The following is a 15,464-nucleotide window of genomic DNA, read 5'->3' as shown; positions in this document are numbered from 1 at the left end:
CACTTGCCCGCCAATGGATCCTCTGGAGTGAATGGGTGCCGTCAGAATGAGAGTCCAAACAGCTGATAAAAACATCACAATAATCCACACCACTCCAGTCCATTAATGCCTTGTGAAGCAAAAAGCTGTGTTTCTAAGAAGCAAATCCATCAAGATATTTTTGAAGCAACTTTAAACCATTGCATCCAGCTAAAATACCAGTCCTCTCTCCATAATATAGCTTTCTCCAGTGAAAAAGTTTGTCTCGTCTGAATCAGGTGAGAAATATGCACAGATCACGATTCATTTATAAGCTAAACAAATATGTAGGTGGATTTTGATGTGGGAGGACAACAGGGGATGGATTTTCTCCCTGGAGGAAGCGTTATTATGGATTATGGCTGGAAGAAACAGTTTGAAGTTAAAAATGTCTTAATGATGGATTTGTTTCTTACAAACATGCAGCTTTTGGCTTCACAAGATGTTAATTGATATACTGGAGTGGTATGGATTGCTTGTGGATTATTGTGATGTTTTATCAGCTGTTTGGACTCTTATTCTGACGGCACCCATTCACTACAGCGGATCCACTGGTGAGCAAGTGATATAATGCTACATTTCTCCGAATCTGCTCAGTGAAGAAACAAACTCATCTACATTTTTAAAAAGATTTAGATTAAAATTGTCTATATTTTAGCTGCTGTAACTGGTTGTCGTTGCCACCAGCCATTTTAACCATGAATTGTTTTTCACCATTCACATTTTGCTTTGGTGTGGCAAATGAAAAAAGTACATACATTCCATGCGGTCTCACTATTAATAAGATGTCATACATAATAGAAGCGCCATAATTATAGAAGGACCAGAGCATGTTTAAAATAGGTTAGATGGAGTATTGCACATCTGCACTGCTGTAGATTATCAATATTTTTCTCCATTGCTTTTGCCTTAAACTGTTCACTGCTCTGGGCTGCAGGCAAACGCCATGCTGGTGAAGGAGGTGGACATTGAGAAGGTGTCGTCATTCAACCAGCCCTACATTAGTGCCATTAAGATGCTGTGGACAGATCCAGGCATTCAAGAGGCCTACGACAGACGCAGAGAGTACCAGCTGTCAGACTCCACGAAATAGTGAGTATATCTGTCATCATCTTTGTATTGAATATAGTATGATTATTAATAAATAACAGTTTTAAATATGCACACTGTTGTGTATCCTCACAATCTACATTAACTCAAAAATGACCCTGTTTACTTTCCTAATATGTGTTCCTGGTGATATTGTGAATGATTAATTGGTGCATGTTATTTCATTGTAAAAAATTTGTACATCTGGAATTTTGTCATTGTTTGCTCATCCTCACGCCATTCCAAACCTGTGTGACTGTATTTCTTCCGTGGAACACTAAAGGGGATTTTTTCCCATGCCGTTACAGTGAATTAGAACTGGGGCTTTCCGGCTTGCAGAAGTTTGATTTGACTCACGTACTCTAGTCCAGTGAATCTCAACCTTTTGGCGTACCGGACCCCAGTCCAATTCAGAACCATCCTCAAGGACCCCCAGAACAAAATTGACTCGTATCATTTGTGTCTTTGTGAGGACCAAATGCAGTCAAGTATAATTCAAGTTAGCTGACTTGTCCAGTATTTGGCCATATCATCAGCTATATTGGATTTTTCTTTCATGGGAACATGTCATGTCAAAATATACCAAATTTATACAAAAATTCATACTTTATACGGACCCCCTGGCCTTATGTCAAGGGCCACTAGGGGTCCACGGACCCCTGGTTGAGAAACACTGCTCTAGTCAACTGAACTAGACTGAAATTGTGAGTCTTTAATCACTGATTCTTTGAAAGAAAAAAAAAACTAATTCAAAAGGTAAGTTTGAATTCTGAATCCCACATCGCCATTTCTCATGAACTCTGAACGAGAGCAATTTTCACTGAATAACTCGCACAATGCTATCATGTGACTTCAGAAGATTTACAATATAGCACACGAGTCATATAGACTACTTTTATGATGCATCTGTGTCCTTTAGAGCTTAAAAGCTCATGCTCGTATTCATTGTAAATGACAAATACAATTCTTAAGAAATTCTCCTCCTCAGTTAAAAAGTCATGCAGGTATGAAACGACAGGAGGGCGAGTAAATGAATTGTTATTTTTGAATAAATATGACTTTCATGCTAACCGATATCCAAGATGTTATTAAATCTGGAAAAAGGAGGGGGGGAATCAATTTCTGTATAAAAATATCTTGTCTTTCACCTTGTGCAACACATACAAATCAATTAATGTCTCAAAGACTGTGTTTTAGTGTTTTATGACCCTTTTTCTGAATGGGTTTGTGTCCATGTCTCTCTGATGATGAGTTTGGCGGCAGTCAGTCTTGTCCTATTTCTTTTACTGGCCCAATAAAATATAGAGGCAGTGCGTATTTCACCACATTAATGCACACAGGTGTATGAAGCCTGGAGTCTGTTCAAGAATCATTGGCATCATGTGAATCACACCCCCTGCTGGTTTGCTGGGGTAAAACTGGTCACATCAGTGCAGTAGGATATATTTGGGTGACAGCAATAAATTTAACAGATTTACACAAATTCAACTAATAAAATTAGAAATAATCATTTATTTAATAACTTGACTCTTTATTTATATAAATGTATAGTTAATTTGTGTCGACAGCTGTGGCAAACTACAGAATTTGACTAAATATCTTGCTACAAAACGCAAAGGTATTGAAATGAATCAGTGAATCGTTTTTTGAACAAGTTCATTTACATGAACCATCTAAATGAACATTTTCGACCAAATTAATCTAGACTTTTCCAGCACTACATATGAGAAGATGGGATGTTCTACAATAGTATATTTTCTGTAAATAAATATTCTGCAGAATATATTGTAGTTTAATTGGTTAAAAAACAAATATATTGTAGTTTCATTGGTAAAACGAAGGTCAGGGATGTATATGGCCACAATTACTGGTTGTAGATACTGTTTAAGGTCAGCAAGGTTTTTTTTTTTTTTTTTTTAAGTACTCAATTTGTAAGATTTGTACAGCATTTGCTTAATTAACCATGCAACATAATGAGGTCATGTGACAACATTGTAGCCAGACTACTGATTTACATGCTATTAAAAATCATATGCAATGTACAGTATGCATGTTAAATTCAGTAAATGCAATTGAGGAGTATATATATCAGGGGCGTTTCCTCCGAGGAGGCAAGGGAGGCAGTGTCTCCTCAAAAAGTTTGATGAGAAAATAATCGATATTACAAAAATAAATCAGCGCAAATATGACTAAATATGATATTTAAAGTCCAAAAGTCACTCGTTTTTATAAAGTAACACACTGTCCTACAGGACACCCACAGGTAAAGTTACAGCGGAGGCTTGCCTCCCTTCAGTCCATTGACTTTCTACAGAGACCCCAAAGCGTGCCGTGACTTTTCTGGAGGCTCATTGAGATGAATGGGGGAAAGTCACGTGAGAGGAGGCAACGCCTCCATCAAGGAAAGCTCATTGTGGGACTGGCTCGTAGTGGCTGAAATTCTGCACCAAGGCTGAATTTCGGGAAAGAGACTTCAGATACAGTACTAGGGACCACTTAGGCCTATATAAAAGCATCCATAAAGCAGCATGTCATGGGACCTTTAACAAACACAACTTTTGATTTTAATAATGCATTAGTAAATGTTGAAATTAATATTAACTAAGATTAATAAATACGGTAGAAGTAGGCTATTGTTTATGCTTAGTTCATGTTAACTAAAGTTGTTAACTAATGCAATCTTATTGTAAACTGTTTCCAGAATATTGTTCAAATTGTTACTGCCTTTAGTTATTATTTTGGAATAAATATAAAAATGCATAAAAAAAACGTCACTTAATTTGACACCTTTTCTTTGATGATGAACCAGCCAGGCCGACTTATCCAGAACGTCTAGATGGCCAGTCCGCCCCTGTATATTTATATGTATATGTATATACTACTGTTTAGTGAGCATTCAGCGTGATGAAATGAAAGATATATCTTCGTGTCTGTGGCAGTGTTTACAGAGCTTTTTTGACGATGACCCAAAATAAGTTGACTATTAAAAAGAACAGCGGAACATCAGTTCATAAATGAAAAATATTGGTAACATTTTACAATAAGATGTCATTTAATGAGTTAACTAACATGAACAAACAATGAACATTTATTACAGCATTTATTAATCTTTACAGTTGTTCATTGTTAGTTCACAGTGCATAAACTAATGTTATAATTAGTATTAAAAATATTAAATTAAATAAAAAATAATATTAATAAAATACAAAATAGAATTATATTTGTTCTCTTTTTTGTAATATTTATGTATAAATATATATTTATATATAAAACTGCCTCCTCATTTTAAAACACCGCACGCCACTGATATATATATATATATATAGGCTATGAATAAAAGCAAAATAATTTTTTTTCTGATGTAAGCATCAAAACAATGCCCTAACGTATTGCAACGCATCAAAGCAGTCAATCCAAGTCAAGAATAACTTAAAGAGGTTGCCACCGTTTAGTAAACTGTGAACTAGAGGTCTGCATTCCCGCGGGACCCAACCAGATTTTTTGCGCCGCGGGATTAAATTCCCCAATAAAACGTGGTAGCGGTCAGTAACTCTGGTGTAATTTGAACGGGAGTGGGCGGTCTCACAATATCCCGTTCCCGATGTCCATTCAGAACAGCATATCTGCTCTTTATTCTTATTGACCACCGGTATGCACTCGGACACGAGCTGCACGCATGCTTTCTGTGCCACGCATTTTACTTGCGTGGTCTGTGCGCAGCATGTGCATAACGATGCTCAGAGCAGGATGTACCTGTGGTAAATATACGGCCCACAGACAGGTTGTCGATGAGTGACAGAACAGAATAAGGATGGAGCAAAGTGTGGATGCGCTGTCCTTGGTGATGCTTCCCGTTTGTCGGTTGATGATGGCCTTTCATTTTTAACCAGAAATGTGCACGCTACTTTTCTGATGTTCACTGAAGTTTTCCGTGTCTTTTTCCCATGTTACTTGTAATGTTTCCATTTTGAATCGTTGTTACCAAAGGCGAGACATGTGAGGAAAAAATAAACGATCAGTTGTGGGACTATATTCTGTCATAAATTGCATACCATTCATTGCTAAACTTTCTACTGTCCGTTACTGGAAATGAAATAAAATTACTGGTTGATATATCCTGATCTCAATAAAGTTTACACACGCTTTTGGTCCGTGAATTAGATCTCGCTCGGGATGAGCGCTGACTGTGGAGTTTTGGCCAGGACCGGTTCCAGAATTAAATCAACATATTTTATGTTCCGTCCATTGCCAATCACTGCTATTTCGAGAGTGAATCCCGCATAAATATGTGGATGTCATTCCCGAAACTTTGCAGGATGTAGCCTATATGTCCGAAAAACGAAAGTTTCATACAAATTCTGAATGGATTATACCCTAGAAAGTGCGCAAAACGTGCTCCCTTTATCACTAAAAAGCTTCACTCATCTTCACCGCGATCTTACAAAGTTCCATTATAATCAATGAAGCGCTCTAAACTCTAAATCTCTAAATTATATTTATATATATATATATATATATTTTGTGCAAGAAAGTAAAAAAAAAAATATATATATGTAACGTTAAAAAATTACTAACATGGACTTCCGGTTGGCATGTGTGGGTAGTAGCTGCGTCTCACCTGCACTCCCACAGTTTTAATTATAAAGTTTATTTTTTAGCCAATCAACTACTTACTAAACCAGTATATTAGTCTGTCTACTACTTTGAAACGTTTTGGGTGATAATGGCACATTAAAACCCATTATAAACGAGGCATTTGATGCATCCAGTGGGGACATAATTACGGATTATAATGACTTATACGAGGACTTCCGGTTGGCATGTGTGGGGAGTAGCTGCGTCTCGCCCGCGCTCCCACAGTTTTAATTATAAAGTTTCTTTTTTGGCCCATCAACTACTTACTAAACCAGTATATTAGTCTGTCTACTACTTTAAAACGTTCTGGGTGATAATGGCTTCGAAATCTAAACACAACACTAGGAAAGACGAAGTTAAGAAAGACGAAGCATAGGCTAGCGGGAGCTTAGTAGATATTGCTACTTTGACGACTCTACTGGAAGAACACAGAGCGGCATTGTCTTCTGAATTTAAATCGGCGTTTTCCACCTTGGAAGCGAAGCTGGACACACTACACACAACTGTGAACGATCATGAACAGCGACTTCTCTCACTTGAAGCAAATGCAGACGCGAGCGGCGTGAGTTTCGGAACACTGGAGTCGAAATACGCAACTTTGGCTGACGAGCACGCTAAACTCAAAGCCAAAGTTATGGATCTAGAAGGTAGGAGCCGGAGAAACAATATACGAATCTTCGGCCTACCCGAGACGATTGAAGGCCCTCATCCGTCCACTTTCTTTTCGGAGCTCTTAGTGGAAGTTTTCGGCGCGAGCCTCTTTGCCTCTCCTCCCGAGTTGGATCGTGCTCATCGCGCCCTCACAGCGAAACCGAAGCCGGGGGAGAGACCTAGATCTGTGATTATTCGCTTTCATAAGTTCCAAACCAAGGAGTTGGTTATTCGCGAAGCCCGCAAGCTTAGAGGAAGGACCCTTAGTGATCCAATATCAATCTCTGAGGTGGTGGAAGCGATCAAACTTCTACAAAGTGGCAAGTCACCAGGTCCTGACGGATTCACCACTGAGTTCTATAAAGTGTTTTCTACATCATTAGCACCTGCACTACAGAATCTGTTTAATGAGGCTTTTTCCAAGGGCTGCTTACCTCCCACCTTATCATTAGCATCAATTACTTTGATTGCCAAGAAAGACAAAGACCCCCTTTTGTGTAGCAGCTATAGACCCATTTCACTTTTGAACGTGGATTATAAAATTTCAACTAAGATTTTGTCCCTGCGGTTACAACAAGTGTTACCTCAAATAATTTCAGCTGACCAAACAGGTTTTATGATTGGAAGACATTCTTTCTATAATACAAGGAAACTTATCAATATTCTCAATATGCCCAATTCAGATGTGCCAGAAGTGGTTTTGGCTCTTGATGCGGAAAAGGCGTTCGATAGAGTGGAATGGAGATATCTATTTCGTGTAATGGAAAGTTTCGGTTTTGATGATGGGTTCATTTCCTGGGTCAAACTATTGTACGTCTCTCCGCAGGCATCCGTGTTAACTAATGGTGTGTTTTCATCTCCATTTTTGCTTCAGAGGGGCACTAGGCAGGCTGCCCTTTGTCGCCTTTACTTTTTGCCATTGCCATTGAGCCCTTAGCTATCTGGCTTCGTGGGGATGCAAATTTTAAAGGTATCAAACGGGTAGATAGAGAGTATAAATTATCCTTATATGCTGATGATCTTTTACTTTTTATTTCTGACCCAGTGGTTTCTGTCCCTATTATTTTGAGCATTCTAAATCATTTCGGTAAAATTTCAGGGTATAAAATTAACTTTCATAAGAGTGAGTTGTTCCCTGTAAATTCTTTGGCAAATAACCTTACACATTCACTTTTCCCTTTTAGATGGGCAGCCGATGGATTTAAGTATTTGGGTATTTTTGTGACCAAATCTTTAACTGGAATGTATGTCTCTAATTTTGTCCCCCTACTTAAAAATTGTGAATCTGACATGGAACGCTGGGCTAACCTCCCTTTTTCTCTTGCTGGGCGTATAAGCCTAATCAAGATGACTGTTCTTCCCAAGTTTTTGTACTTATTTCAACATATTCCAATTTACCTTAAGAAAAAGTTTTTTATGGATTTGGACAAATGTATCACTTCATTTTATGGGGAAATAGGCCAGCTCGAATTAAGAAAACAAGTTTGCAGCTCCCTAAAAATAAAGGCAGTCTCGCACTCCCAAATTGTTTACACTATCATTGGGCTTGCAATACCCAAATCCACTTTTGGCCATTTTTGGGTTGGCAGTAGATGTTAACCTTTCAGTAACGGTCCAAAAGGCTTTAGCCTTTACTACTTTACTAGCAAGACGTCTCATCCTTTTAAAGTGGAAGCACGTCTTACCCCCTTCCTTTGATACATGGCTAAAAGAAGTGTTTACTTGCATTAAATTGGAAAAAATTAGACTGCCACTCACTGGTTCGTTAAAGACCTTTGACAAGGTGTGGCGCCCCTTTTTAGATTATCTGCTGGCTAACTGTCTTGATACTTAAGCCGAGCATTAATATATAAACATACAATTTTTATTTGTTTTTTAAACATAAAGCATTACATTTTTTTATTATTATTATTAAAATGTATTTATTTATAATTTTTTTTCTTTCTTTTTTTTCTTTTCTTTCCCTTTTTTTTTTTTTTCTTTTCTTTCCCTTTTTTTCTCTTTTTCTCGGGTAAAGGGAGGGAAGTATTTAGTGGGGTAGTATTAGCAATAACATGGAAGAATAATTGTACAAAATTAATGTTGTAATTTGTTGAGTTGATATTTCATGCAGAAAATCTAATAATAAAGAAATTTGAAATAAAAATGACTAACATTAATTTCTTTATTCTTTTATCATTTTTTTATTCTAGGAAGATTTGTAATTTTCCAGGATTTAATTGCATGACAATAATGTCACAATGCAATAAAATCTTAGTTGTTCTGAAAACACCTTAATATTCTTTATGCAGAATATAATTTCTAATTTCTTTTGATTTTGGATAGGTTCTTGTCAGTTTTTATGGTGTTTTCCTTCTCATTCGACATTCAATTCAAATAAGCCAGGAAAGAGATTTATCGTTATATACGCCACACTATTTCACTCACATGTTTTTCAGAAATATTAGACAGTATGCAGTGTACATTCTGCACATAAGATAAGTCTACCTTAGTTTGACCAGACACACAAAACATTTGTCTTCCCTATTTAGCCATTGTGTTTTTTTAGATTGTCTCACAAGACAGCATAATGAGTATCCTCTGAGATCTGCTGACGGGGGACGACGTCTGACTCTCGAGGGTTCTGCTGGAAACATCCTTTACTAAACCACCCGCATGTGATATAAAGGGGTTAATGATGTTTTTATCTCTCTCTCCTTGTCTTTCTGTAGCTATCTCTCTGATCTGGATCGTATCGCCGAGCCCTCCTACCTTCCCACCCAGCAGGATGTTCTGAGGGTTCGAATCCCGACCACGGGGATTATTGAATACCCGTTCGACCTTCAAAGCATCATTTTCAGGTAGAGGACACAGACCAATTATTCGTCAGCTTTCGTTTGAAATTTAGGAACTTAGCACTTAATTTAGGTTAGCATTGAGAATACATCCATGGAGGAGAGTTATTAATATTTTCCCGAGCTGAAGACGACTTTCTAGTGTGTGACCTACAAAGATACAGCCCACATCAGTCAAAGTTGTCTAAATTGCACTTCTGTTGATTTTTTTTTTTCTTTTGTTTTTATTGAGCCATCAAAACAATTTCTAATTCTCTTTTAAGAGAGGAGCACTGACAAATTTAAATAAGTATTATGTACACTAATGTTCAAAAAGTTTGGGGTTGGTAAGGTATTTTAATGCTTTTGAAAGAAATGCTCACCCAGGCTGCATTGATTTGATCAAAAATACAATAGAAACTGTAATATTGTGAAATATTACAAATTAAAACAAGTGTTTTCTATTTGAGTGTATTTTAATAGTGTAATTTATTCCTGTGATGCAAAGCTGAATTTTCAGCATCATTACTCCAGTCTTCAGTGTCACATGATCCTTCAGGAATCATTCTAATATGCGGTTTTGATACGCAGGAAACATTTTTTATTATTATCAGTGTTGAAAACAGTTGCACTATGTATAACTTTTAAAAAAAAGTTTTACAAAATATTTATTTAACAGTATATTTTGATGAATAGAACATTCAAAAGAACAGCATTTATTTTAAAAATCTTTTGTAACATTATACATGTTTTTACTGTAAGTTGTGATCAATTTAATGCATCTTTGCTTGATAAAAGTATAAATTTCCTTTGAGCTGTAGTGAGTGCAGAGACATAGCAACCCCTTGCTTATTGAAAGACATTGATTATATTTTAAAGAGGTTTATTTTTCATGGTTGAAGCCTCTGTCATCCGGTCGCTGTGGTTAAACGAATGCACAAGTGGTAAATGGTAATCCCACCATGGTTAGCATTTACCGACTTCTGCCTTTTAGCGAATATAAATTCTAGATGATGTTTGAAACATTTTATTGGTAGCACTTTGTGTGTTATTGCCTGCTTAGGATGAATTACTTTGTTGTACTTGTCATTTGTTAGTCGCTTTGGATAAAAGCATCTGCTAAATTAATAATTGTTAATGTAAATCAGTGATGGTAAACATCATATAGTGTAATTAATATTCATGACCCAGGGGTGTGGCCTATGTACACAAAAAAAATAAAGTGTTGGAAGTTTCATGACAAAATTTCTATAAGTTGCACACATTTATGGACATTTAATTTTATCATATCCAGTGTGGCTGCTAGTGCTGTGTTCGATACATCGATACGACGATGTATCGTCACAGATTTCACGATACGAGTATCGATACAGCTGTCCCAGTATCGATATTGTGGCACGTGTACAGCAGTGGACCGCGCTTAATTTTAATACAAGAAAAACGTTTAAAACGGAGTAGAAAAGTGCAAGGTTTCTAAAAAATAATGAATAGAGCATAATATATAGGCTACAACAAGGTTTAATCTGGCTGCAGAGGAACACAACCGGGGTTGCCTGATATAAAGAGACGTAATCCCCAAAACAGAGCTTCCCACTTGCGCAATACGGAAATATCTGCTAAGTGTGCTACTTATCTTTGTCAACCTGGCAACCCTGTGTACGCGCTCTCTCTCCACTGTGGATAAACGCGCTTGCTTTCTGAAAACACTGGTTAGCTTGCAGTTTAGTGATCTCCACTTCAATATTCTATTCTCAGAAAAGTGTGATTCATCAAGTGTTCATTTATGAGAGAGAGAGAGAGAGAGAGGCTGTGTATGTCTGAATTACCACCATTTTGCCGCGTTTCTCTATTAACAGTGAATCTGTGGCTTTCATTCCTGTAGAAACAATGATGCTACCAGGGCTTTAATTCCTTTAGAAACAATGATGTTACCAGCTCCTTGTTGAGAAAGTTAATGTAGCTCTTGAGCGATTAAGCTATTTAGTTGATAAAATTGCGGGGCAGCGCTAAAAAGTTTGTTCTTGAATGTCTGAGTGTGGCCGCAGCGTGATCTGTGTGAGTGAATGAGCGTGTGTGCGTTAGATACAGTGAAGACAACGCATTAGTTTAGAACTCTTCTAATTTTTAGTTTTTTTAAACGTAGAGAGTGTGTTAATTTGTGCAATGATAACCTACCAGCAATGTAAATATGATTTTTTAATATATTAGAATGAGTATATTACAATATACATTTATTAGAACGAGTACATTATTATTTATGGGCTTAAAAGAGCTTACAAGATGCAAACGATCAGAATATTGTACCTGGTGGGGAGTGCCCAATGTAAACAAGAAACCTATGCCATTACCTATATTGTAGGCTACTGTGGTACAATTATGGAGGCCCTTCATAATGCAGAGGTCAACTGCCTGCTCTGCCAATAGTTAGAAATGGCACTATAATATGCAGTGTTTAATAAACGGCTGTTTTACTAAACTCTTCTGAGGTGAAATTCAATGCAATCCCGTATCGTGATATGTATCGTATCATGACCTCTGTACCGTGGTATATATCGTATCGTGACTTTGCTGGTGATACACAGCCCTAGTGGCTGCACATTTAAAACATGCTTATGAAGAGATGCTGATGAGATTTACAAAGTTTTTTTTTTTATCGTTCCTATGTGCGTGCTATGAAAATTCATGAAAACACACAAGAGATTATTTCTGCCCTCTCTGCCATATTGACTCCATAAATGATTACCATCAGCTCTGTGGTTGTTAATCTCTGTAAAACTGTCTTAAACCCTCACGCACCTCGCGTCGAGTTTCCCGGAAGAGTAAAAGTGAGCACGCACGGCCTCTCTCGCTCTCTCTGTCTGTCCTCCTGCCAAAGTTTGCTAAGTACGGAGTGAATGTGGAGACTCGTCCTACATTAAAGAGCGTGTGTATGTTCAGAAGTAGGTCACCGAGCCCCTGGCTGAAGGAAATGAGGACGCTTCTATCTGAAGGAGCTTTATTTTGGGCAGCCAATCCTAGAGGGCTTCATTTATCAAAGGCCCCTCTGTGAACTGCTGGCTCAGGACTGGAGCTCTGACTCCACTAGGGGGCGCCGTAGAAATCCTGATATCAGTGCTGGATAAACAGCACCGACTCTGGCTGAACACATTTACCATGTTTCTGAAATCTAGGGCTGCGAGTATGTTAGGAAAAGAATGCTAAAATACTACTTTTTCACTTAATGCAGTATGCATATTGTGTGTAGTATGCAAATATTTCCACAATATTTATCTTTGACTCATGTGATTGAACTGACAGATGTTTACATAAAAACATTTGCATAATACTTTCTGGTTCAAATATGTTTTATTTTTTATAGTAACCAGTATTGGTTCAAAATTAAATGCTTGCATACTGCATACTACATTGTATGCATATTACATTGTTTGGAATACTGTATATTGCCTACTGTTTTGTAAGTAGCATGTAAAACTGAAAAAGTATGCTTTATGCAATGGTAAATAAACAGTACTATACTATGTTGTTGCATCATGTTTTTTTTTTTTGCATATTTGGAAATTTCCAAGATTTGTTTTTATTTTTTTAATTTGCGTCAAATTGCATTTCAAATATTTTTATTCGCAGGATGATTCCTGGACTGGCTGGATTTAACATGTAATATATGACGAGTTTATTTGCAAAAACCGATAAACGCCACTTTAAAAAAAAAAAGAACTGAGTGCCATGCATTATTCTCCACATATAGCGTGATCTGAACCCTAAACACGTTTTGTCAAAAAAGCCAGTATTGTCCACTTTCAAGGCATCGCGAGTTCACATTTTACTGCAGAAACCGACAAGCGCCCTTGTTGTTTGTGAACAGAAGGCGAAATGTCCATTTTAGCGAATCAGCGCTCTGTATTCAGGTCAGGTGACAAGGCTGCCAGTCACTTTGAAAAGACGTGGTAGCTGAGAGGAGTTTCGTCAAAACTGACTAAAAGTGACCGAGGATGGATAATTACGATGAACTTGATGAACCCGTGATATCTTATTCAGGGCGTAAAAGGAACCTTGCAAAAGCAGCACATTACAATGGTGAGGGAAAAGCTCCGTGTATTGTGTGTAATCACATCCATACAGTTTATGATCACAACAACAACGCTTGTCAGGCATCTGCATTGTCAGCTGAGGAAATCACAAAGATAAAACAAGTGTTTTTGTTTAACTCTGAAACATGAAATGTGGCGTTATCTGCTTTTGCTAAAAAAACGACTGTTTGAGTTATCTGCTTTTTCTATAATACAAACTTTTAATATGTAAAAAAAAAAACTAGTGCTGTCAAACGATTAATCGCATCCAAAATAAAAGTTTTTGTTTACATAATATATGTATGTTTACTGTGTACATTTATTATGTGTATATATAAATACACACACATACAGTATATATTTTGAAAATATTTACATGTGAAGAGTTTGGTTCCAAAACGCGATAAACGGTATTTTTCTTTTAAGAAAATTTTAGTTTCCGCCAAAATCAGTATTGTATCTGGTCGGTATTGAAAAGTCGATTTTTAATTTAATGCAAAATGCGATATCCGCCTAGTTATTCTGTCATGTTTTCTCCCTTTCTTTCCAAACAAACACAATTCTTTCCATAACGGAGAAATGTCTCCGTGATGTCTCGTTCCCGCTCTCAGGGAACCGAGGTTATGATAGTAACCGGAAACGTTTTCCTCATCTACTTTGTGATCAACAAACAAACTTAGGGCTGCATGATAAATCGCATGTGACTGTCATGCGCATCTCGTCAGTAAAGCCGGTTCTGTGATTAATAGTAAATCTCCACCACGTGCTTTCAGATGGAGCGGCATTTAATACACAGAGCCGTATATAGATCACTGCTATATCTGTTGTAATTAAGTGCCTGCATATAAGATTAGTATTGACCAAGTTCAGAGGCTGTCATATGTGGATCAACTTACTGTGTTGTGTATTTTCAACAGTTTCAATATGAAAAATAATCTTTATATTGATTCAGTGGATTTATTGCATTTTGAAGGAAAAAAAAGTGTCATGGATTTATTGCATTTTGGGGAAAAAAATAGTACAATTTTATAATAAATCTTTGAAAATCAAAATCTGGATTTGAATTTTTAATGTTATTATAACCTAAAGATGCTATGTAAAAGTTTGAAACAGAAAATAGTGATTTTCATCTTGCCACTTTCTTGGTAAAGAAAACACATATTTACTCAAATTAATCCAAATGGATTTATAGCGTTTTGGAACCAAACTCTTCAATTATTACTCTAGTATTACTAAATATTATTAATAGTAATAATTATTGTTATTACGATGGTGATTATTATTAGTAGTAGTAGTAGTAGTAGTAGTATTTTAAATAGTAATAATATTAGTAGTAGACCTAATTACTATTATTATACCTAAATATAATACAAAGGAAAGAATGAGAGTTTTGTTCTCATTAATAATTGTTGTTGTTGGTTGTTGTTGTTGTTGTTGATGATGATATTATTATTAATGAGAACAAACCTATTTTTCCTTTGTTCCTTTCTTACCACCTCCTCACTGTAACACTTTTTTGTTCCGTTTATGTTTTTATATAAACAATAACAAATATAAACAATAAAAAGCAAAAACCAATAATATTACTATTATTAAAAAAGGTATTATATAATAAACTTATTATAAAACATTAAAATATCTAGAATATTTCAAAATGTGGCGGATTTTGCCTTTTAAATCTGCACTTTATATTGTTAATCCATTATCACAGTAGTCGTCTGTTGTAGCCCAAGAGAAAATAATAAGCCATGGATGATTTACCTCAGGTTTGTGATGCATTGCATCACATTTAACAAAGAGCCATAGAGCTCAACATTGAAGAGAAACGACTCATAAAATACATAATAGCTACATTCTTCTTGTTTAGTAATGGAAGAGAATTTTGCTCATTTTCACCTTAGCCGGAAAAAAACCCACATATTTTGCACTGTTCCACTAATTTATTATGTATAAAATCATATACAGTGCAAATTATGCAAATACCTGCATTTGTTTTCTTTAAACAGATCAAACAACGTTATCGGCCTACACACACACACACTTAAGCTCTTTGAATTAGTACCTTATTTTATTCTATAAAGAAGTGCCATGATTTGTGGCTCCATATTGATGACTCCATAAAATCCCATGGATACATTCTAGCCTCCATACTCACCATTAAGCAGAAACATAAAATGCACACTTCTGACAG

At 36.4% G+C, this 15,464-nt stretch overlaps 1 protein-coding gene across 1 annotated transcript in view; it reads left to right on the top strand.

Annotated features, from left to right (window-relative positions):
• Positions 1 to 15,464, top strand: part of LOC107696027 (guanine nucleotide-binding protein subunit alpha-11-like) — a 48,649-nt gene that overhangs the window by 26,606 nt on the left and 6,579 nt on the right. The window contains exons 3-4 of the mRNA XM_016496164.1: positions 956 to 1,110; positions 9,105 to 9,233. Of these exons, the coding sequence (XP_016351650.1) occupies positions 956 to 1,110; positions 9,105 to 9,233 (284 nt within the window). The remainder of the gene's footprint in view (positions 1 to 955; positions 1,111 to 9,104; positions 9,234 to 15,464) is intronic.

This window comes from Sinocyclocheilus anshuiensis, unplaced genomic scaffold, assembly GCF_001515605.1.
Source record: "Sinocyclocheilus anshuiensis isolate Anshui unplaced genomic scaffold, SAMN03320099.WGS_v1.1 scaffold217, whole genome shotgun sequence".
In the NCBI taxonomy this organism is placed as follows: Eukaryota; Metazoa; Chordata; class Actinopteri; order Cypriniformes; family Cyprinidae; genus Sinocyclocheilus; species Sinocyclocheilus anshuiensis.
The sequence above is the reverse complement of the archived record's forward strand: the minus strand, read 5'-3'. Positions and strand labels throughout refer to the sequence as shown.